At 45.9% G+C, this 25201-nt stretch overlaps 1 protein-coding gene across 2 annotated transcripts in view; it reads right to left on the bottom strand.

Moving 5' to 3' along the window:
- EPS15 (epidermal growth factor receptor pathway substrate 15) overlaps positions 1 to 25201 on the bottom strand; it is a 1698287-nt gene that overhangs the window by 265123 nt on the left and 1407963 nt on the right. For both annotated transcript variants that reach the window (XM_069642214.1, XM_069642213.1), the window contains exon 21: positions 16656 to 16725. In XM_069642214.1, the coding sequence (XP_069498315.1) occupies positions 16656 to 16725 (70 nt within the window). The remainder of the gene's footprint in view (positions 1 to 16655; positions 16726 to 25201) is intronic.

Genomic DNA, 25201 nt, shown 5'->3' with positions numbered 1-25201 from the left:
TACTTTCGGGCGGAGAGGAAGCTTAATCCTGGAAGCCAATTCACCGTCTATGTAATTTCCAATAGCTCCACTGTCTATGTATGCTTTTATAGCATGCAACTGCTGAGGCTGTTTTGGGTTCACAAGCACCATTGGCATGACAAAATGCGAGGTCAAAGAGTTTGTTTTCAAGCTCGGCAAGCGGACCCCTACGCTTGTCGGGCTAGGTCGTTTCCCGAAGCAGGTGTCAATAACTCGTTATCAGTGGCTCCAACCACCTTCTTGGGTGGTTTAACTGGACAACTTTGAAGAAAGTGACCGGAAGTTCCGCAATACAGACAAAGTTGCATTTGTCGCCTTCTCTCTCGTTCCTTCTGCGTTAATGGTCCTTTAACACTGCCAATTTGCATAGGTTCGGAAACGTCAGTACTCTTGGAGTTAACGTGGGTCTTGATAGGTACTCTGGTTTCATACTTGAGCCGATCTGCTTTTCTATTTTGAAGTCTGTGATCAAGTTGAACCACTAAGTCTATGTAGTCTGCGCAGGCCTGGGGTGGATCTACTATCTGAGCTATAACATCTTTAAGCTCTCCGCGGAGGCCTCGATGAAACAATGTGATCCTTTTATTTTCAGGCCATCCGGTTTCCACAACTAGTCTATTAAAGGTGGCGATATAGGACAAAAGATCCTGATTACCTTGTCGTAAGGATAGCAGTTCGTTGTCAAGGGCCTGTCCCTGCGAGTGTCGAGCGAACAATCTTTCCATGCTGGCCTGGAAGCCCTGGAAATCCCAGAGAATGGGATCATCCTGATTTACCAATGGAATAGACCAATCGGCAGCACAGCCACTGAGGTAAGATAGTACAAAGGCTAGTTTGGTCTGGTCGTTGGGGAAGGCCCCGGGCCTGCATAAAAAGTGTAAACGGCATTGGTTCATAAAAACGGCATATTTCTTGGGATCCCCCGCAAAACGTTCCGGCGGGGCCAAAGGCATGTCTCCAGGTAGATTGAATTGTACCGGGTTATTCGAACCCATTGTTGTAGAAATATCTCCGGAAACAGGTAAAGGAGTGTGCTCTGCCTGGCCCTGCAATAACCTTTTGGCCAGATCATCAGTTCTTTCCTTGGATAGGATTAGTTCCCTTCTGAGAGCATTAGTCTCCTGGCGGGCTGAGTGCACTTCTGACCGTAATTCCCCTAAAAGATGGGCCAGCTGATCTGTCTCGGAAGTCTCCATAGCGCCCAGGTGGGAAATTGTGGTAAGGCTTCGCGTTCTGTAACGCTCACCTGGTTCCCACGGAGGCGCGGCGTCGAAGGCGCAGAACTCTGAAGATGGACAGGAAGGGCCCCTCTATTCTGGCTTCCCTGGCTCGTTGGATACCCTCCTTAGGGTTTGGAAGGATGAGCTCTCCATCCTGCTTCTGATGCAGGGGCGCGTTGAAACCCAGTTACTTCACTGGATTGAGGATTGATGGGAGTTCAGGAAAGCTTGACTGTTCAGGTAAGGCGCTGTAAAAGTTCTGTTCAAAAGTTCAAGCTTAATAATAATGTTTGTTGTCTAATTGCAGCAAGCGCTAATGCTTATGTCTTTTTCCCCTTAGGGGCAGGTGTTCGGAGTGCCGGAGATATGGCGCCGACCCGAAGTGTAACAGTTCTGGATGAGCGCTCAGGTAATGTCTTTGCATTCGCTCATTCAATGTCTTTGTCTTTTTTCCCCATAGGGGCCGGGGTCCGGAGATGCCAGGAAGCGGCAGGACCCGAAATGCAGTGGGAATAATCCAACAGGTAAGACTCAAAAGGAAACTGAGCTTTCCTTATTCCTTTTCTCCCTCTCACCTTTGTTCTTGTCTTTTTTCCTCTAGGCGCCGGGGCGTAGCTGAATCCGGAAGATCGCTGCTGAAGATGGAAGCGCCTTGCAAAGGTGAGTAAAATGCAGCGCTGCAGCGATCGAAACAAAATGCCTTTAAAATGATGTCTTCCTTTTCAGGGCCGTTGGAGAAATGACTCCGGGATGCAGATTTAGCAGGTAAGGGCTTTTCTTCTCCTATTCTCTTCCTTTCTCCCCTTGCAGGTGTTCCAGGGTGCTGGCAGGCGTGGCTGAAGTCAGGATGCAGGAGCTGACACGGTGAGCGTCCAGCTGCTAGGTGCAGAACAACGCGAAGCACGTGTGGCTGTTTGGGTGGGGTTTAAATAGCCTTGGAAGAAGTTCCTGGTATGTATCCTTCCACCAATCAGGTATGTATCCTTCCCCGACCACACCCGGGTGGTGAAGTAGTCCTACAGGTAAAGTAGTCCCATTCAGGCCTCAAGAGGGCCTGGATGAAGCAGCAAGGTCTGCATCAGGTAAGTGTGCACCCAAGCACTTAAACACATATCCTCTCCTATGAGCCTGGCGCCTAAGGCGCCAGGACTGGGGTCCGCTATGAGCCTGGCGCCTAAGGCGCCAGGACTGAGTCCAAAGGGCCCCGACTTGGGCCCGCTGAGACTTCCCTGGGGAAAATGATGTCTGCCTCTGGGGTTGCTGGGCCCGGCCTGGCTCCTTGGAGGTAGGCATCATGACAAGCTGTGGACATTACATGTTATAGATGTGGAATACATCGGAGGACACAATCCCTTTGAAACTGTGTGACTGCAATATAAACTGGAGTCCTCAGCAATTCCGAAAAATAATATTTAGAAGAAGGGAACCAGTTACGTACGCCAATGTCACGCATTCCTGAATTTCTGGGACGACGGGAGACATACAAAGAACGCGTGGCAATACAACATTGTGCTGGGTTCATGGACGGGGAGATATACGCAACGTGGGAGTATGGCTCTTCGATGTAGCGCAACTTCCTTATCCCTCAGAGTGACTGCCTCCAGCTGCAATTTATATGAATACATACCCAAGGCTTCGCTGACAACTATGCCAGCGGTGCGTCTGCATGAAGGAACGGCAGCGAGTTTCTTCTAAGTTTTATCTGAATATTCGGAAACATATCTATGTATGTATATTGATGACTAAACGAGACGTGCAACGATACCACAACACCTTTTTACGGGGCAATGCAGTGACCTTTGGTGAATGGGTTGAGGGTTCCAAGATTTAGTGTTGCCTATGAAAAACACATAGTTCATTTTATTTAGCAATTATTGAGACTGTTTGGTTTTCAAGCATTGTACCATATATTTTTTTACCTTTTAAAATGTATGCTCGTACCCTTACAGCTTGTTTCTTGCAACTTGTTTAACATGATACATATGTAATATTGGTATGATGTTGATTGCTCTTTTTAAATGTACATACTTACACCAGTTTAATGCTGATCGTAGAGTCACTGTATAAACTATTGCACAAGTGATTAATTGGGAGGAAATTGACAAGGGTATGTAGTATGCACAGGCTATTTATCCAATATTGATCTTCTATGGGTTATTGACATATATGTTTTAATCTTTTAGGGTTGGGGGGGGGGGTTCTGCGACACTAGGTACACTGTGTACATTACACAATGATTTGGGTTATGATAGTTGGCTGGAAGAGACTAGGTTAATGATGGGAAATTGAAATCATTGGAAGGATAGTTTGTTAGCAATTGTTAGTTGGGGCACTTTCAGTTGTAGGATTCTGGACCATGTTTATAAGTTTGTAAAGAATGTGTTTAGAATTCTGCTAATAGGACTGTATGTGTGTTAGAAAGAACTGCATGTTTTGTGTGTTTCTTTTTTGTTTCTGTGTTTTTGTTGTTATGTAATCTACTAGACTATTGACTGTTGTGCATAGTTGTATAGGAATAAGAGTGTTTAATTTAGATGGAATGAGACGGATCACAACTTGGGCAAGAGTTAGGTTTATTGAATATGAACCCCTTGGCAAGAAAACTATTTTCTGTTCTTTTATTTGAACTGAGAATTTATTTTTATTTGTTTTGATTTATCTTCTTCCATTTAGTTTATGAGTAACTTCAACTTTCTAACTTGGAATGTGATGAGAATTAATTGTGCCTCAAAGAAAAACAAAATCTATAACAACCTATGGAGAATGAGAGTGGATATTGCTTTCTTGCAAGAGACATATATGATAGAAAGTGATCAGAAAAGGTTACTAAATTCGAGGTACACTCAAGTGCTGTTGAGCTGGAATACAACCAGATCAAGGGATGTGAGTATTTAAAAGGGAATAAATGTAGTGGTTGAAAAAACTCAAAGCTCTAGATGATAGCTTTATATTGGCAAATATTATTCTGGATAACCCTAAGCTTGCAGCTGGTTCCATCTATGGACGGTGACCACATGATTTTGGAGGGTGACTTGAGGGATGTAATTTCACCAAAATGCCAGGGGTAGCGAAAGTGACATCACACGACCATTGATCTCTGAGATAATCACAGGAAGTGATGTAATTTGACCCCACCCCAAAGTGACATCACGGGAAGCGATGGAACACAACCTTTCCCCCCTTGACAAATCAGGAAGTTGCATTGTTTCTAATTACACTACGAAAAATATGGGTACAATATCACTATAATGTGATATACATTTCATACAAGAATGTATCACTATATGTATCGTTAATATCGGTGTGTATATTACCATACTACTGTGAATGCACGCAAACGTCCAAGGCCAAATGAAGCTTTATATATAACAAATATACATACAATATCATACAACCTGTGTTAGTACTCCTTTATCCACCTCAGAAGGATAAAAGGCTGAGTTGAGGTGTTTAAGAACAGACTAAATCAGTGGCTCACCCCCTGAAGTGTGCCTGAAAAAACCTTTAATGAGTCTAGCAATTGTATAGAATTCCATAAAGACAAATCATTTGTTATTCCTATTCTCTCTTATTTAGGGTCACTGCTCAAAGTGTTACACTTGTGGAACCGCCTGCTTTTTTTAAGAAGCCTTAACAAGTAAGCCAGCCACTCCAGAAACAAAGAGCCACATGGCGCTGGCCACAACCCAGGAGCTTACATTTAACCCCTTAAGTGCCAAGGTTGAGTTATCTCATCAGGTTGCCAAATCATTACTGCCCCACCCACTGGGGTGCCTGTCCCACAATTTTTGGTGGCCCTCTCCCCCACGCCCCAAATGGTGGGGGGGTGTACCTCACGCAGCCGTTTGTAGGAGACCCAGGGAGGCCTGCATGAGGTGCCCCTGCCACGCATTTGGGGTGAGGGGGGAGAGTGCCACCACCAAAAAATTGTGGGACAGGCCCCCCAGTGGGTGGGACAGTAAGGTTTGGGCACCCTGGGGCCATATTGGCACACCAATGTGCCCCTCTGCGCCAAGGGGAGTTGGGTTACCAAAGGAAATCATGGTGGACCTCATTTTAGGGGGGCTGTGGGGCACCCCAAACCGATGGGGAATTTTGTAATGGGACGGGGTGGTGACCCCTCCCCCACCCACAATGGAGTGGGGGTCATGTCATGCAGCCCTCCCTGGGGGCAGATATCTGCTCCTAGGAAGAGACACCTGTGCCCAGGGAGGAGTGCAGGACAGCCCCCCCTTATCTGCCCCCAGGGAGGGCTACATGAGATGCGCCGCCGCTTCAATTGGGGTGGGGGTGGAGATCTGCATCCACCTTCACATTACAAAATTCACCGGTGGTGTAGGGTGCACCTCAGCCCCCCTTAAAGTGCAGCCTGTCATTTTCAATTTTTTGCTTTGTTTACCCAACTTGCCTTGGCGCAGAGCCTGTCCGACGTTTTAGGGTGGGCTTCTCCTCCCACCCCAAATGGAGTGTGTGTGGGCTCCTCATGCAAACCCTCCCTGGGGGCAGATATCTGCACGTAGGAAAGGGCAAATGGGTTTTCACTGGGGGAGGCGGTGGTTTCAGTAGACCACCAGGGATGGCTTGCAAGAGGGAGGGGGGGCATGCTTGGAAAGTATTGATTTGTTTTTGCTGGTGTGACCGTAGGTGACTTGTTTTTTGTTTTGTTTACAGCTTTTTATACGCAATGCAAGTACTGTTTTTTATTATTCTATGGTTAGGGCCCACTGTGAGTGGGGTGGGTGAGACTGGGGCTGGATTGTTGGTTGTGTGGGTGGGAATGGGCCGTCTGGGCAGATATTTTGGTGGGCTAGGACACAATTGCAGGGGCAGGCCACAAATTGCCACTCATGCCAGCAGAACATTGGTATTTCCGTGGGAACGGATGCCTCCCATGTGGGTTGTCCGTCTGCAAGCCCAGGCTGCAGCTCTAGTTGTGCTATGTTAAAGGTGTCACCTACGGGAAGGAAAGGGGATCCTGCCGGGGATCCCTGGAGCTGCCATTGTGCTTAGGGGGCGGTATACCCACATGGTGCATGGATGTCCAAGGCCAGGGACATCACCTCCAACCGTCCTGGAGTTGTGGCTGGGCTGCATTACAGCTTTTCCCTTTGGGGAGGTATTGGCACACTGCCGGGACTCCCTGGTGGGGAGAAGCCGTAACGCAGGCCAGCCAGAACTCCAGCAAAGGCGGCCATAATATCCCTGGCCTTGGGCACCCTTCTCCCATGTGGGTCTTTGGTGGGGTTGTGGGTAATACATTCTGGGGAGATTTGCGCAAGTCAGAGATCTTTGGATTCCCACGGGTGTACTCTTTTGGGAAATGCATGGGGTTCCCTGTTTTCCTTGCTGACTTCGACACCATAGGCCCAAGGAAAACAGAATCCTATGCATTTCCGAAAAGAGGACACCCGTGGGAATCCAGAGGTCTGCCTTGCGCACAGTTCCTATTAGCCACAATCCCCGACAAAGTGTGATATTTGGTGGAGAAAAAAACACAATGTTCACTTTGTCCGGTGTTCTGGGTAATACATTCTGGGCTGCTTCGCGCAAGATCTAGTTCTTCCACATTCAGCGGTTGTTCCAGAGAGGGTCGCTCCAGATGGAGTCGAGGTGTATTATTCGCCTTATTTCTTTCCGGCCCCCAATCACTTTCCAGGTGTTGTTTGGCCCATTTCCAAGCTTCCCGGGGCTGTGTGAAGTGTATTGTAGTGCCTTTATGATAGATTTTCAACTGCGCCGGGAACAACAGGCCATATTTGACGTTCATGGTGTGTAAACGTTGTTTAAGTTAATCGGAGGACTGCCTAGCACGCTGCACCTCTGATGTAATCTAGGAAAAAGACAATCCGGGACCCATTGTAGGTAATTGACCCTTTGGCACGGGCCATTAGGAGTAGTGTGTCATGGTCCCTGTAGTTTAATAGTTTGGCGATGACCGTGCGCAGCGGCACACCCGGAATAGGTCATCCTGATGACATACCGTGCGCTCTTTCAATGGAAAAGAAATTTGAGAACGTCTTGGGTGCAAACATATCAGTTAACCATTGTTCGAGAAAGAATTCCATGTTGGGCCCCTCAGTCTTTTCGGGGATTGCAAGGATGCGCACATTGTTGCGTCGTGATGTGCCCTCTCCCTCGTCAACCCCTTCTTACATTGCTTTCAGATGCGCCATCACCTTTGACATATGTTGTCCCACAGTATGGAGTCCATCCCCGGCTTCAGAGATGCGATGTTCGTTTTTCCCTGTACAAAAGGATCATTTTTGGAGGTCATGGCGCAGAAGTGACATCTGCATTGATGCCGTCCATTTTCTTTTCAATGGATGTGCCGGAATTAGCTATGGTGTTCATTACGTCCTTCAAAGAGATGGTTTCCATCGCCATCGTATCACATGGAGTTGTTTGATCAGTGGGAACAGCTGTAGTAGTCCCATATTCCTCCATTTTGCTCTGAGTGGAGGCCTTCTTAAGTTGGTCTTTGACCATGGTGCCGTTGGTACCGAGGCGGGCCAGGGTTATTGTTTGGTTCACATAGGTAGGGTGAAGGCTTAAAGATCGTTCAGAGAGTGAATCCGGGGTGGTACGTCAGGTGTGTTATCGGGGGCCGTTGTGCCTCTGTTAGGGTACCAGGTAATATGTTTACACAGCATATACCTCTTCCCCATTTAAGAGTCTTTCATTAGGGGGGTGTGGCCCCCTCTGGTTGGATACAGCAAGTATAGTCAATGATTTGGTTTCATCCAGTACCCACAGGCTCCTCCCCACTGCAGTGTCCCCCAGTGCCCCGCCCACCACCTGCCGTTACCTCCACAGCCTGTCCTGCAGTCCCCCTCTCCGGAGTGGCACGGGCTGGTCAACAGGCTCCTCAACTTGTACAGATGAGAAGTGACTCTTTCCGCTGCACGCAGTCTCGGGCGGTTCAGGCTGGTTGTCCTCAGCAGGGACCGTTCGTGTCGGTGCTCGGCATCCTTCCTCCGCCGGGTCCACTGTGTTGTCATGTGGGGCAGCAGATCTTGCTTTTCCCAGTGCCCAGTCCCTTCCGCCCTACTTAGCCGGCCCGCTGCAGGCCACCATATGGTGAGGCAGCCGCCGGGAGTGCACCATGCCCGGCCGAGCCACGCAACAGCTGTCGGCTGGGCGACATGCAGCTCGGTCGTTTCCGCTCCAAAGGGGGGAAGGGGCAGAGAGGAGAGGGGCATAGTCTTGTTTCAAGCGGCCGGGTCCGACCGCCGCAAGCACCACATATTGTCCTGCCTTGGCCCGGTGCCCCGATGCATTCGATCTCTACAGCCACTCATCCAGCCACGGCCATCTTGCCAAACTGTTCGCGCCAGACTGACACAATGTTTTCACCGATTTCTCGGCCAGGAGGAGAGCCCAGCCACTCATGTTTCCTCTGGTAAATCCCTCTGTGTTACACCCCAGGGGGCTATGTTTATTTCTGCAGAGTGCCTTATGGAACAGGATATTGCTCCGGATATTGCCAGCAGACACAAGAGCTCTCAAGGGCTCACCTCCACATTGCTTGCCTGCTGGCCACGCCATGGCCTTCTTGATGGCTGTGATCTTGTCCTCTGAAGGGGAAAATCCTCTCAGAGCTCGTATTCCAGATGAGGCCCAGGAACATTAAACACTGCGTGAGCTCCAGCTCTGACATCTTGAGATTGATGGGAAATCCCAGCTCGTGCAGTGTGTTCATGAGGGCGGAGGCGGTGTGGTGCACTGCCTCTGGAGACCTTGACCTGACAAGCCAGTCTAGATATGGGTAGACGTGGTGACCCTGGACCTAGAGTACGGCTGCCACTGCGTTCATCAGTCTTGTGAAGACCATGGGGGCCGAATTGAGGGCAAAGGGCAGAACCTTGTATTGGAAATGAAACCCCATGATCCTGAACCACAGAAAGGATTGATGGGGCTGCCAGATTGGGACGTGGAGGTAAGCATCCTTCCGATCCAGGGAGCACATCCAGTCTCCCTCGCACAATGTCTCGGCTATAAGTGCTGGGGTAACAATCTTGAACTTTTAAAGAGGGAAAAGTTCAAGGCTGGGACTTCCTACACTGCCTGACTCTCTACAAGCAAACAAATTTCCACCAACAAAGTTGCTGTCCCAATCTGTGGGAGCAGTGGGGAGTAGAAGGAGGGAGCAGGAAGCCCGTGGATACTACTGAGAGGATCTATCGGTCCGTAAACCTTGTACGCCAGTGTTGCGAGTGAAGGGAAAGCCTGTCCCCCACTGGAGACTCGTGGATCCGGATGGCTGTGCACTGCCTTTTTCCCCTCTGAGTCTGGGGCTGAGGAGGGGAACTGGAAAAAGCCCTTGTGAGCTGCCATATGCTGCTTGTGCCTGTGCTGGCTCTGTGATCTGTCCGGTTGGCTGGACAGTCTCTTCTGGAAGCCCCTGAAGCTGCCAAAAGACAGACCTTTGTCCGAGTGCTGGTGTGTCTGGCATTCATCAGGCTTCAGGGCTGGTGCCCGTGAACTCTGCCTTGCTGCTGAAGCAGCACCTTCATCAACAGCATCGATGGCGACCAGGGGTGGAGCGCACTCCCCCCTACTGAAACAGCTTCGTCATGACACCATTTCGACGAGTGCATTCCCTGACTGCAGCTACGCTGCACAGATCACCATCAAGTGCCTTTGAAGCGACTAGCATGAGAAGCGGAAATACGAATTTGCCAGACTCGCCTCATCTAAAATGGCTGCATTGTTCAGTGTGGTTCTCGTTTATCTGGGTGCATAGCAACCAGCAAAGCAGTACCGTCTTTTAGCCAATGGAATTGCGGAAGGAGTAAGCCGGCCCCTGCAGGCAAGGCCCGCAGAGAAGGCCCCTGTCTGTGCTGCATAAAGAGCATGGTGCTCCTCAAAGTGGTACTCATCCAGCAAGAGGGCTGGTGGCCGTGATATCAGCCTTGCTGCTGAAGCAGTACTTTCATCAACAGCATCGACGGTGACCAAGGGTGGAGTGCACTCCCCCCACTGAAACCTCTTCCTCATGCCACCATTTCTTCAATTATTCTGATGACTGCGTTCCCTGACTGCAGCTATGCTGCACAAATCACCATCAAGTGCCTTTGAAGCGACTAGCAGGAGTAGCAGAAATAAGAATTTGCCTGACTTGCCTTATCTAAAATGGCTGCGTTGTCCAGCGTGGTTCCTGTTTATCCGGTTGCCTAGCAACCAGCAACACAGTACTTACTGTCTTCTAGCCAATGGAATTGCGGGAAGGCGTAAGCCGGCCCCTGTAGGCAAGTCCCACAGAGAAGGCCCCTGTCTGTACCTGTCCGTGCCCGAAGTGAGGCAAGGTGGACAAGACCAGAGCGTTGCCTCTCCACCTGACTTCTGGACCCCCATCAAAAGATTTACCTGATCCCCTTGGCACTTGCCACCCTCACAGACAGCCGGATCTCGCACGCCACTACCCGACTCCTTACCCAAGTAAGTCCTGCTTACACTGCGTCTCTCCTCACCACGGTAAGGTGCCATAAACATGTACCTGGACTCTCACATTGTAACCTCATGTTTCTGAAGTAGCCGCCTTTGCAACACTAGGCAGGCTTTCCCTGCACAAGTAACTTCACTTTCCAAATTTGACTGCATGTTACCTGCAGCAAAGTATACTTGCAAAACTTGTAACTGAGACACTTTGCTGTAACTAAGACACTTTCTTGTAACAGCTCCTCGATGCCTCCGGCTGTTAGTGTGCTTTATAAATTGAAATAAATATATGACTTAGGGGTGGACTTTGTGAGGATTGATAAGGATTTGGCAGTCTGCAAACTTTTCTGTTTCTTAACGAGTTCCTCGTCCGTGGTAGAATGGAACAGATCACCACCCTCGAAAGGCAGGTCCAGTATACGCTCCTGGACATCAGGATTGAACTTGGTCACCCGTAGCCGGGCCGTCCTTCTCATGTCGGTAGCAATACATAAAGCACGGCCTGAGGTGTCAATGAGAACCACTGTGGACTCCATTATGTCCTGTGCTACTATTTTGGCTTCAGTCAGCCCAGCCTTGAAGTGCGTCTGGCTCTGCACAGGGAGCTCAGGAAGGAAATCGGCGATCTCTCACCAGAGCCTTTGATTGACAGCAGCCAGCATGGCGCCAGCATTGGACATGCGCAGATGGAGAGAAGAGCTGGATAGATTTTCTTTCCATATGCTTCAAAGATCTTCTCCTTACCCAGGAGTGCAGAGGCTGATGTAGCCGATGACGATTGTGGCTTGTAATAGAGCGAAGCAGCTGCAATCACTGAGGAGTGTGGCTGGGGGTGCGCCGACAGCAAGAGGGGGTCGCCCTCCAGTTGCCTAAACCTGGCGTCGAGGCACCTTTTGGTAGGCTGTGCAGAGTGTGATTTGAGCCATGTTTTTTTGGCCAGTGCCACCGTGTCATTTTGCAATGGAATCCCTGTCCTAGCCGTGGGGCGTAGGGTGAGGACCTCTGCCAGTACCCCCGCCTCTTGTTTGACCTCAGGCTGAGGAAGCCGCAAATACTCAGCCACGCCTGCAAGCAGTTCATGAAAGGCATTGGCTGACAAGGGCGTGTCTGGGTGGTCCTCCTCATCCGTGTCCACCAATGTGTCCTGTTGGTTCGGTGCAACTGGAGGAATGCTGGGCGCAGGTGGCTGCGGCATACTGACCGGCGCCAGAGGCTGCTGTGGAAGTGGATATGGGGCTGCTGTGACTGGTGGAGGCATGGGAGCTGGTGTCATGGGGACTGGCGCAGGCAGCTGCATTGGACCCGGAAGCGCTGGGTCCAAGGGCAGGTTGGCCGTGGGTGCTAGCGGCAGTACCGGAGGGAGCATGTCCCTAATATCCTTGAGGATGATGCCCATTTGCAGAGACCTCATGAGAGTCAGGAATTTGTCAAAAAACCTGTCTGCACAGGTGGGAGGAGCGCTTGGTGGTGTGGGCATGGTACCCCGAGGTTGCTGAGACCTGGGCACACACTGTCTTGCTGAAAGTGGGGTGCATCTGCCCTGTGACGCTGAAGGATACGCCATGGGCGTGACGCTGAAGGATAAGCCATGGGCCACGTGCCAGGCGATGACCAGTCCCACCTGGAAACTTGTTCCCCTACCTGTTCCCCAAAGGGGAATGGTGTTGGGTGAGACGCCATTTTGTCTGGTCCGGTGGCCATTTTGTTGGGCTGCGTACCATGTGCCTGTGTCATGGCACTGCCGTGCTTGGCTCGGCCTCCTCCAGGACTCTTGGAAGTGGAGGATGAGGCCAACCCTGCACCTCAGGACGGGGATTGGTAGGTAGCGTGCCCCTTGGCTGTGGCACCGGTAGTGCTGAGCACAAGCACCCCCTCAGACATCTGTCCGATATTAGGGCATAGCCCCTCTGGTTGAAACCTGGTAGTAGAACCTTGCGTTCCCTCAGTGTAGTCACTGGTAGGATCTCGCGACCCATCAGACTTGTGGCCGGTAGCTGAAGCAGCCTCGGAGTCTGAACTGGTACTAAGACCCGATAGGTCCCTTCCGCTTGTGCGCTTTCTGGGAAAGGAGTCACCCTTGCGGGGTGTGGATGATCACAGTGCCCCTACCTTGGGCCTGGTGCTTGATGAATTCCTTTAAGTCCCCCGGAGGCGACCTTCCGAAAAGCTCCCTCCCCCTGGCTAGTCTGTTCGTCAGATCACATGGTGTCAGCGCGTTGCACGCAGTGCAGCCATCTCAGCCGTGGTCTGGACCAAGGCAGAGGAGGCAGAGGGTGTGGGGGTCCGACATAGGGGAAGAGCTGCTTGCAGGCTGGACACCTGCTGAATCCTGCTGACGTCAACATGCGCCGGGGAGGAGCGTGGCGCCAGAGGAAAGTAGTACCCAATTAAAGACCAAAAAAAAGAAGACTTAAGTACTTCTCCGGGAAGAGCGTGTGGAATTACTAGGTTGCAGGCCTAACAGGTGCGCAGGTGAAAGCGGTCCGTTCCTGTGGACGCGGAAAAGAGGACTGGGGAGTGGAGCCAGTGGGCGGAGTCAGGGGGGCGCATGCTCCCAGGACCGCGCCCTTGCGCGCATCTAAATTTAAAGAGTAAGATAGACGATTCTACTGGTGAAAGGTTCCGTCTCCGGTCCCATAGCGAGGGACGCCCATGTTGTATGGAGGAAAAGGGATGGAACGTAGGAGTATATAGATTCCGCAGACATCAGAATTGTGTGGAACTGCTTTAAAGCTGCTATAACAGGGGAACCGATGAGTCAGACAACTCATGTTAGGAAACAAAAGGTGGCAGATATTAAACAGTTAAAAACCTTGTTGGCTACAGTTCAGAGACGTTATGCAATTTTGAAGGATAATGAAGATAGGCTTGAACTGGGTAGACGGAAGGAATTGATAAATTATAAAATTGACCAACAAACAGAAAAAGGTTTATTTTATACCAGGCAAGCCTTTTGGCAGAACAGTGACATAGGGGGTCGACTCTGGGCTAGGAAATTCAAAGTCTATTCAAATAGGTCAGTAATTAGGAATATTTTTTATGCTGAAGGTTCGTCAGTTTTGACAAATGAAGAGATCTGTGGATGCTTTAAATCCTACTATACATTTCTTTACTCTGAAACGTTATTTCCAACACATGATGATCTGGACTTGTTCTTCAGGAAGATTGAGCTGCCAGTATTGTCAGAGACTCATTTTTTACAGCTGGACAGATACATTTTAGAGACTGATATTACTATGGCAATTGCTCAATTAAAAGTAGACAAATCACTTGGCCTTGATGGTTTCCTGTAGAATTGTATATATCATTCGTAGACAAACGTTCTCCAATTTTGTGTAACGTCTATACTTGTTTGCTGGCAAGGGGTTAATTGTGCATACATATAAAAGAAGCTTTAATAACGCTAATTCCTAAGCCGCATAAAGATCATGCTAAATGCAAGAACTATCGCCCAATTTCATTGCTGTTTGTTGTTTTGAAAATTCTTGCAAAGATGTATGCAAATAGGTTGAGTGGCTGTATCACAGAGTTGATTCACACGTCTCAGTCTGGGTTTATTAGTCAATGATATGGATAGGACCATTATTAATATGATCGTAAATAAATATGGCATAATTTCGAAAGCGGTGTTGATTTATTTGGATGCAGAGAAAGCATTCAATAGGGTTGACTGGCTTTTTCTGAAGTTTACTTTAAAGAAGATGGGTTTTGGTGATAATTTTGTGAATATGGTTGATTGCATATATAATGGACCTTCAGACAGGATCTGGGCTAATGATATAATTTCAGAGGCATTTAGGTCATATAGAGGCTTGAAACCGGCCTGCTCTTTGCCCTCACTCCTTTTCAATACTGCTCTTGAACCACTGATAATACTCATTCGTCAGGACGTGGATCTTTGTCGGTTGAAAATAGGACCAGCAGAAATTAGGGTGTTAGCATATGCAGATGATTTAGTCGTTGCGCTTTCACAACCTTAGGCGTTGTGTCTGCTTTTGAGGAATATATTTTATGAAACGGAGATGATGTCTGGCCACAAGATTAATTGATTAAAATGTGAAATTTTTCCGTTAATGGACAACAGTTCAATGATTGATTTTGAGGGATGGAATTGTAAATGGTCAGATGAGAGAGTTACTTACTTGGGGATAACGTTGCTAAGAGATTTGAAAACGATTGTTGAGGTTAATGTTGAGAGGGTGATTACAATTATCAGAAAAGACATTAAGTGAAAGAATATTTCTTTGGACATATAGGGCAAGATTAGCACATTACAAAAGGACATTACCAAAAGTTATCTTTGTTATTCAATCATTACCTTTGCCTTTTTCAAAACAGCTGTTGAAAAGGATGGAAAAAAGACTTTAAAGAGTTTTTGTGGGAAGATAAGAAAAATAAACTAATTTCTCAATATGTCTTGACCCGTGATGTCAAAAGTGGGGGTTTTGGACATCCAGATCTTGGTAAATATTATAGGGGGTTTGCACTTTAGAAGATTGCTTTATATGTTGATCAGACTGGCGCGAATAGACCGATTTGGATGGCTACGGGGGCATGGACATTATCTCCCTTCCGACCCGAGGCTGTTTATATATGTGTAAAATGCCAAGAGCTATTCCTTTCTAGCCTAGTATTAAGATGATCAGTGATGCACTGCTAGCATGGTTGACTGAGAATGAGCAGATTGTCTGTTCATATAAGGAAGCATCTTCATTAGGAAGCGTCTTTGTTGAGTAGGCTCTTCAATTTAATAATAAATTATTGTATTGGAAGAGTTGGATATCAAACGTTATAGTGAACATAGATGTTCTTGAAATGGATCTAATTAACTTTAAAAGATTGCAGACGCAATATGGACTAGTGAATAGCGAAAGAAGGAGATTTAATTAACTGACAACCTTCTAGAGTTAAAGGATGGATGTGTCTAACACTCCTTTGGCTGATAGACTGGGAATTTTTCAGATTTATGACTGCCCACCCAGGATGGAATCAACTTTTCTTGAGCTCATGCCGGTTCCACCGCAGGTAGTTGATGGTTGTGAGCATTTAAGGTCAAAATGGTCTGTTGAAATGAACTGTGAATTGTCAGAATGCAAGTGGGAAAAGATATCAAAAGAAGTAACCCTGATGAAATTGAATCTCAAACTGAGGTTGATAAGACAGAAAATTACATGTAGATTATACTGGACTCTGCCGAGAAAGCAATTGCTAGGTCTACAAGATGATAATCACTGTTGGGGTTGTGGGGAAGGAAACCTTGTACACATGTTATAGGGATGTTCAAGAGTCATAATGTTTTGGAGAGAAGTCATTGATCAGATTGAATTGGTTGTGAATACTGATGGTTTGAGGTGCTCTAAATACACATTACGGAGGCTGAGTAGATGTTATATGGGAAAGGACTGTTAGAGGATGTGGGTTGTGAGAGCGCTGGTGGTTGCACAAAAACAGATACTAAAAGTATGGAAAACAGTGAAAAAGTCACACATTGATATTTGGTTGAGTGAGTTAGTTGTACTATCCGCATATGAAAAGGCGATGTTTAATAGAAGAGAATGCTATGATGTCAATATTTAGGAATCATTCAATGATTTATATGGTAAATCCCATGGTTGATTGTTTAATGATTCTTAACTACATGTTTGTGCATGACTGGTTTCATGCTGTTAGTCTTGTTTGTTAGTTTTGTCTGTTTGTTGGTGTGAGTTTCTATACATATATGGTCTAGTTGAATTGTAATTCTCTATGTGCCCTTAACTTAGTAATGATTCTCTAATATTGTTTGAGTATTGCATTGAATGTATTCTACTGTTTATTACTACGCAGTCATGACACACGCTTGGCCATGCACTGCTTAGACTAACAGTCAGTAAATCAAAGATGACAACACTTATTAAAGAAGCCAGTTTATGTCTAGTACTTGCACAGCTGTTGCAAACCTTGTTTCGGTGTCTAACCCTAACAACTCGTACATACCTGCTTCACTGATAGCAGCAACAATGGTTCCACCTGGAGCAAACGGGTCATTCATCTTCACGTCATCCTTCTATGAAATAAATGACATTACATAATAAAACTAACATGTATTTTATAAAGGCAAAAGGTTTTACATTTAAAATAAATCACTCTTATTAGTGCATGAACTCAAATATTCACATTAGCAGATTGATGAGTTTGTATGAATTTTAATATCCAGCAATACCAGTAATTCACAATACTCAAATACTTGGGGCATCTATTTCCTTTGAGAACTGTGGTGTCAATTGTGGAAATATTCCGTTATAAAATAGGGTCAGTCGCCAGTTGCAGAATCCAATCTGCATACTCTTGGGAGTTATACTTGTTTAAATTCCATTAGTACCATTCGATTGGCAAGGACCTTGCTCCACCAACTCTTAATGAACGAACACCCTGAGGAAGTAAGTAAAATGCACCCTATTGGTTAGTTTCGGCTGTAATATGTATTTGGCCTTTCAGAAAAAATGTAATCCAAGCATCTGCGGATGGTATCATGATGTATTTGTATAGTGCAAACCTAGCTTGGGCGCCACAGAGCACTGTACGGGTCAAAGAGCAAAGCATTGGAAGCGCGAACATAAGTCATAAAGTAAAACATTTGTAATTTGTTTAAATTGTTCTTTGTCAAAATTGCCTTTAACAAGAAAAAAAGAAAATTAAAACGTAAGAAATTCTCACGATATGATTTGCACACACTGTCATAAAATCTATTAACCCTTTTCCAATTTCATCAAGATAAAACCATACAAACAAAATCACAATTATGAAAGGGTTAAAATCCATAAAACAACATATTTCTTCAATTAGAACTCGCATCACAACCCAGTAACATAACATTTATAGAGTTCTTAGCACACTTGTTTAACTCCAAGGAATTCATAAAAACTAACCACCGCTAGCACCATTGAAGTAGTCCTTCCTGCCAAGCAATCGTCCCAAATCATCTCTCTGCCATCTGAATACTGCATACTAATAAGTTTACAAAAATGAAGTGAACGCTTCCTGGTCAATGCAGTACATGCAGTTAACAAATACTCTAAATCCTCCTCTGAATCTAACAAACCACAGTATCCTCAGCCGGATAATTCCTTTAAGCAAAAGCCATATTTAATCATTATTTGTTTGGTATAATAGAGGTTCCTACGAAAATTTAAAAAAAGGACCTCCTGACAAGGCGACTGGGGTAAATAGACAAATACGGGGCTAAAATCCCTCGATTTCTGTGGTCCATAGCAAGATGACAATGTTTTATAACCGTGCATTTTTTCCACTGTATTAATCCAGTCCCCATTATGAAGCGTTAACTTACTTTTCCTGTGTTCGCAATCAGATCATCATTTGACACTTCAATTTCCTTCAACAGGTTCATACAGTTAGCCATTTCATTCAGGGTTTGCAATTTGGCATCCCTGATAAGATTATCCAAATCACAATAGAGGAACTCAGAAACAGGACTGATGGGGTCTCCAATTTGCTCTGCTTGACAGAGAATTAATGCTAAGTTCATATTGGATTGCGCCACCAACGGTACTGAATTCTGGATGCTAAGTACACAACACCAGTAATTACCCTCCAGTGTAGCTAAAATGTCCACCACACAGAAGTAATTAACCTTAATCACATATAGAATTTTTGGGAGGACCTTTCCTTCATTGAATTTCAGGATAGGGATTAAAGAGAATGTTCCAAAACTAGCATCCAGCCGCATCGTTTGTTTGATTAGCTAATGTAGAGACTCAAGAGCACAACCAATCTCTAATTTGTGATTTATGTGGTTTAAAGACAATAGGGAAGCCAAAGTGGATATAACTATCGACTTGTTGCAGTGTTTCTTTTTGGATAAACCATTTAAAAGAGGCCAAATGCTTTTTTAAAGTGCAGTGCATAACTCATTTTTTTAAAATTAATTTTTAGGGTACGAGCGGTGCAAAAGTATTTAAAGCAGTTAAAAGACGTTTGAGGCCCATATCAGTGCAATCAAAAATAATAAAATTGTTAGCGTTACTCGGCTGCTTTACTTTGTGTCGAGTTTAGGAGAGGCTAAAACTGTAGCCGTTAAATAGTCCCTAATATCTGACATGTATGGGGGGGTCAGAAAGCACCCATGTCTAACACCCCTTGATGTTGGGTATTCTAGTACACAATCCTCCTTCAGCCTTTAACCTAACCTGTACTACAGTTTGTTCATGAAGGTCAATGATCAGGCACTATTTCTGGCAGACCCCAGTTACGCAATTGTACCATTGTGGGTTTATGTTGACTGCAAAGGCAGGTCAATAGTAGCAATACAAATAGAACTGCATTTCCTTTCCTAGGCAAGAGATCGAACACACTTCAGTACTATAATATTTAGTGTTGTGTTCATTTGCCTGCGAAAACCTGTCTCCACTTTTGCAAATGACCAGTTTTGCTGAACATAATTCTAGGCGGCCAAGTAACAAAGAATTCACTGTTGTCATCAAGAATGGATATTGGTCGATAATTTCCAGGGTTAGACCTGGCACCTTTTTTGTAAATTGGAATTATATGTACCACACGCCACCATTCTGGAAACTGAGCATATGCTTAAAAAGAATGAATAAAATAATCAACCATTCCCTTTGTGAACTTTTAAACAATGCATTGTTAGGACTGATTTTCTATATTCTGGCCTTGGGGGGCAGATGTAGGGAAGGCTGACCTATATTATGACCGGGACAACTGTGAGGTGTAGCTAAACCAGTTCAAGGTAGCAGTAACGAGAGGTCTAGGCTAAATCTCCAGAGGTGGTGCGCTTGTTAGGGGTCCACAATGAGTACACACAGTGTAGCAGTTAAAGATTACACTTAGACAATCAAGTATAAAAATACTTATTTTCTTATGGCCAAACTACACAGTGAAAAATTACTACTGTACTAACGTAATACTAAAATACAATAATAAAATTAGACACATATATACAGTCACTGTATTAGGGCAAAATACAGACGAACCCCCCCGAAAGGTACAGATTAGTATTTCCACTAAGGGGCCACAAAGAATAATCCTTAACTTCAGAAGTCCAATCCTAAATTGTCTGGGGCCTTAAACCCAAAAGTTCAGCAAACTTTCATAGAGTTCTTTGAAGCTGGAAAAATGAAGGTTGGGTCTCTGGGGTGCAGTGAACAAATCCAAGCGTCAATGGACAAGTTAATCTAACTAATAAACGTGTTCTGAACTTTCAAAGTGCTTGTGTGAACAAGCTATGGCAAAGCCAAATGGTTATGCAAGTTTTGTAAAAGTTAGCAAACTTTTAACGGGAGTTTAGGGGGCAGGTACGTATCCCTATAACTCACCCCTTGTACTCTGATTCTTCATGAGACTTGGCAGGTCGGTTGAATAACGTCCGAGGTCGCTTTTCCGGCTGTCAACCTCAGCCCTAGATCCCCAGGGGGTGCAGGTTCGAGCAGCTCGCCAGTCAGTGTCTGATGCAGGTGCAAGGACTCTCAGTGGACAATTGCAGCATAATTGGATGCAGGGCCTCTCTCAGGAAAGTAATTGATGCAGGTAAGCAGTTTTGGACAACAGCCACCGATGCACGACGCCACAAAGGGATCCACTTGCCGCGGTCAGACTTTTCCTCCTATCTCGGGTCGGCTCGATGCTAGCACCACATCATTTTGCAGAGGTAAGTCTTGTAGTGCAAGCTGAGGATCCCCCAAGTTCCAGCTTTCAACGGGGAACGGCAACATCCGTAGCATGGTAGCTCAAACTCAGAGCTAGTCAGCCACAGGGTGGTCCTAGGGCACTTCTGAAGGCTCTTCTTTGCAGGACTCTGATAACGTCGAGAATGGATGTTCCCTCCACTTCAAGGGTTGCAGCTCCTTCGTAGGACTGCTGGAGATCACCTTCAAGACAGGGCTCTCCCAGGACAGCAGTTGGTCACCAAGCCTTCTTCTGACAGGCCTTCGGTTGTCAGTCTAGAAAAAAGTAGACACCCCCTCGATCGTAAGGAAATGTACTTTGTTTACAGAAGACCAACCGCCTCATGTGTTTTAGTATTAGAAGGGTGTAGCAAAAGCTTAACCACGGCGGCCATTTTAAGGTGACCAAAATCGCCATTTTGTTTTCTATCTTGTTTTCTCTAACGTTGCCTTTTGCTTCATGCAAAACTGCTTTGCTGAAATATTATTCTGCTTCACTGGTGCATAATGCAAGGCCGCGAGAGGCATGTTGAAACATAACGCAGTAACCCAGACAGAAATGCCCAGTCTCCTCTCGCACATATCCTTGAAGAGTGAGCAGCAAGGCATTCTAATCAGTACAGCAGGTGCCAGCCAGTCTTGGTAGCACAGTAGAAATGCTAGAGCAAGCATTAAATGACTTGAATTATGCTCTCTTTTGCGGCCCCCCTTTCCTAAGCCCGGTAGAGCTCTGGAGAGCAAGTTGACCCCCCAGCACACAAATAGAAACTAGGAGATAGCAAGGCCTGGAATGTGTCGCTCCCCTACGCGCAGCTTGTTCACAAAAACAGAAGCATTGTGTTCCTTTAAACAAAGACTTGTGTCTGTGGGTTTACACAATTGCAGACTGTTACTAAATGGATGTTTGAAGGTGTCATACTCGTTACCATTGTCAATCATCATACTTCGTTCAAAGGAAATGTATTAGGGGCGGTATAGAATGTGTCGCTACTGATTAGAAGATGCTCATTCTGTATATATGTAACTGATGTACGATCTCCGTTGTTCTTGCGTCCCCCGAGGTCTGGTAGACACACGTCGCGGGGCGTGAGACCAGTTGGCCAACTGAGACTATTTGCTTTGCAATAAACCCTAGATTGTGGGACTACAAGCTTGTGTCTGACGTATCAGTTTGTGTGTGGTGATTGTGCCTTGTTCCCATACGCGAGGGTCCCTCAGGGGCCCCTTCACGGTTTCCTCACGGGTCTTGCAGCTTCCAGGATCTCTCTAAAGTGGGTACAAGGGTCCTCTTCTTATTCTAAACATCAGGTAAGAGCAGCAGCCCCCTCTAGCCAATAGTAGATCTGAGACACGCACACACACACAAACCTCCCACCCCACCCCGCAGCAGCAGTGGTGGTCAAATTTGGACCACTGGCGGCAAAACCCTCACATTCCACCCAGACACATTGGCACCAGTATGTGGATTGGGACCAGGCAGCAAACACACATAGCTCTCCAGTTGCCCGCCAAAAACATCCGCTTTCCCTGGCACTGGAAGTCCATATAAGAATTTTCCTGGCCCCACAGGCCAGGAAAAAGGCTAAAAGACAAGATGTCCAAAGGACAGGTGAAAAATATCATGGAATGGCCATGTTTGATCAGTAGCCAAAGTTAGTAGCCAAACACGGTAAGGTTTCTGGTGAGCTAATCGGCTCACCAGCAGCTCTAAAGAAACGTGACAAACAATACAATGTCTTTACCATCGACAACATACAAATCCAAATCTCCCAGGCCGATAAAACCCTGGGAGTCTACATAGACTCCAACCTCTCTATGACCAGGCAGTACATGCCATTTCCTCGTCAGCGGCCTACCACTCCAAACTCCTCACCGCAGCCAGACCTTTCCCAACAAAGAAAACTGCTTGACTATAGCCTGAGCTATAATTGGGGCCTGAGTCGATTACTGCAACAACCTCCTGGCCGGGACCTCCACAAAGAACACTGAAAAACTACAAATTGTCCAAAATAACGCACTCCGGGCTGCCATTGGAATCCCAAGAAGGGAACACATCTCAGCAGACAGGAAACAAGCCCAGTGGCTACTCGTCAAACAACGCATCATATTCAAAACATTGTCCCTCACCCATAAATGCATCCACCACGCAGCACCTCAAAACCTTTCACCAGATCACTCACAGAAAGACCTATTAAACCCCATACACCAACCTACAGTCACAAGAGAGCGGGCGGGAGGCTCCAGCTTCCCATTCATAGCCACAACCCAGTGAACTCCCTGCCACCCAACCTCAGAGGGATCTCATCCCACATAGCCTTCGGAAAAGAAATCAAAACACGTTCATCTGAAAGTATAATGCATGTTCCAGGCCGCTTCAACACCAAATGTTATTGAAGGAACAACCTTCTGCTTATAAAATAGCAAAACTGGCAACAAGGAGAACTTGCCATAATCGGCATGCAGCTTAGCGCCTTGGAGTGAGAATGTTGTCATCCTCCATTTTAAATCCAATGACCATTCCCATTCTCTAATCGAGCTACCAAATTTAACTCCCAAGTAACCAATTTCAGATACTCTTACAATTTGCTTTCCTACTACCGACCAGTTAAAGTTTTTATCTTTCAATTTCCCCGGGTTGCCAATTGTGAGTATATTTGTCTTCTGTTCATTTATCTCCAGCACGTTTCTTTCTGCATATACCTGGAGGCGTGTTAATAGCCTTTGAAGGCCAATTTGGGTGGAGTCTTTCAAAACAATGTCATCTGCGTATATTACACATCTTATTCGTTGACCATTCCCTTTTGGTGAAAAACAGTGTACATCTTCGAGTTCTGCTGAAATGTCAGAAATAAACAGTTTGAACAATAAGGCAACCAAGGGGCAACTTTGTTTAACCCCTTTAGTTTTAACTATTTCTTTTGTAAGATCTCCACCTTTATTCAGTCGAACTTGAATCTTGGTGTTGGCGTGAAGGGCCATCAACGGGTAGGGCAGGGACGGCGGACAGAGCCACCCTTTCAACTTTGCCCAAAGTTTGTCTTGATTTATAATGTTGAATGCCTGTCGCATGTCAACAAATGCGAGAAACAACATGCTCTTCTTTTCTATGGCCTCTAGTTTTAACAGCATCAGTAGAACCAGGTTTAATTCGGTTCCTACACCTTTTGTAAAGCCGGTCTGTCTACAGTCCATTAGATCTGCACTGAGGGCCCAGGCTGTCACCTTTTTTTTTTAAAAGGTGGCAAAGATCTTGCCAATGGTGTCAAGAAGGGCAATCAGACGACAGTTTTTCGGGTCATCTCGACTGCCCTTCTTGAACACCGGGACAATAATTGCGGATTGCCATGAGGTTGGTACCAGCCTCAATGAGGAGATCAATTTAAACAACTCTGCAATGAAGCTGGACCAATAGTCCCTTTTCTCTTTCAGCATAACATTGGATATGCCATTCGGGCCTGCAGCGCGTGGCTTTTTGAGTTGTTGGATCGCCAGTAAGATATCTTCAACTGATTCAGTGACATTCCATTCTTCTTTACACAATGGTGTGCTTCCGCTGTCCCACTTATCATTGGCATTAAATATCGCCTGAAAATGTTCCACCCATGTGTTAGGTGGAATATAGTTTGACAGTCTTTCGCCTTGGTTCAACGAGCCCTTGTTTAAAATTGACCATATTTGTCTTGACTTTTGCAAGCAAATTAATTTCAGAATTTGTTCTGCTCGTTCCTGCTCCCTTATTAGTGAGAAATCTTTTAGCCAATTTCGATATTTCATTTTCCGTTTTTTGATATGTGGCTCTGCTTTGAGACCCAATGTATTTTTCAACGTTCTTAGATCACGTTTCAATTCTTTCTTTTCATTCTTCAGAGAAGCGCTAAACAAGGTGTCTTGGGTTGAAGCACATTCTTTGCCGGACGATCTTTGACTATATTTTGCAAGTAGCGGTGCATAGTTTAACTTGCTTCATGGGGACATGTTACCATTTTGGATATCTTGTTTAAGCATCAGTATCTGCGAGTTGTTTATTTTTAGCCTGTTGAACCACTATTCACCTCCAATGGCAGTATGAATTTTCCATAATCATCAGCACATGTGCAAAGCCAAGTCATTTCCAGTATATCATGATCGCTTGAACTCGATTTATGTACTTTCAGATCTTCTATTTTCGGCCACAAGGAGGTGGAAATCCAAATATAGTCTAGTGTTTTCGAAACTAAGTCTTGGTGCCATTTGGCGGACAGTCACTTTTTGTGGTTCCGTTTAACATGTCACAATCGGGTACTGCTAACACAGTTTTCCATCTGGTTCTTCTGTGGATCATGTTAACCTGTGACGTCTGTTTCGGTACATGTTCATCAATGTTATCGTCAAATCATGAACAATTTAGATCACCACATTACCACGGTAAGATCAGCAAGGTTACTCAAACAAGCAATCATTGTGGTTATTGAAGAGATATAATTTGCTGTTGAGATAATTCGAAGGTTCCAGTACATATTAATCAAATCTGTTGTGTTGGCCGTCTATGGTATTCAAGTTGCAGTTCAAGCAGTCTCTTTTGTACAAACATGTTAGGAGTAAATGTTTTTAATATTGCCCAACCAGTGCCATTGTTTATCATTGTCAGCAGACCTGGATTTAACAAGCTAGTGTAACCATCTCTTATAGGAGCGACCCACAACCAGGTATCCTGCAGGCATATAGCAAAATTATTTTCTAAGGAAAGTGGGAAGTCTTGGAGCAAATGATTAAAACCTCTGGTGTTCCAGGAAATCAACCCCCTTACTTTTGCTCCTTTGTTGTTTCTTTGTTACTTCCAAACTGAAAATTACTATTTTTTTG

Source organism: Ambystoma mexicanum, chromosome 1q (assembly GCF_040938575.1).
Source record: "Ambystoma mexicanum isolate Mex_15411 chromosome 1q, UKY_AmexF1_1, whole genome shotgun sequence".
Lineage (NCBI taxonomy): Eukaryota > Metazoa > Chordata > Amphibia > Caudata > Ambystomatidae > Ambystoma > Ambystoma mexicanum.
Note: the sequence above shows the minus strand (reverse complement) of the source record. Positions and strands in the feature narration are given on the sequence as shown.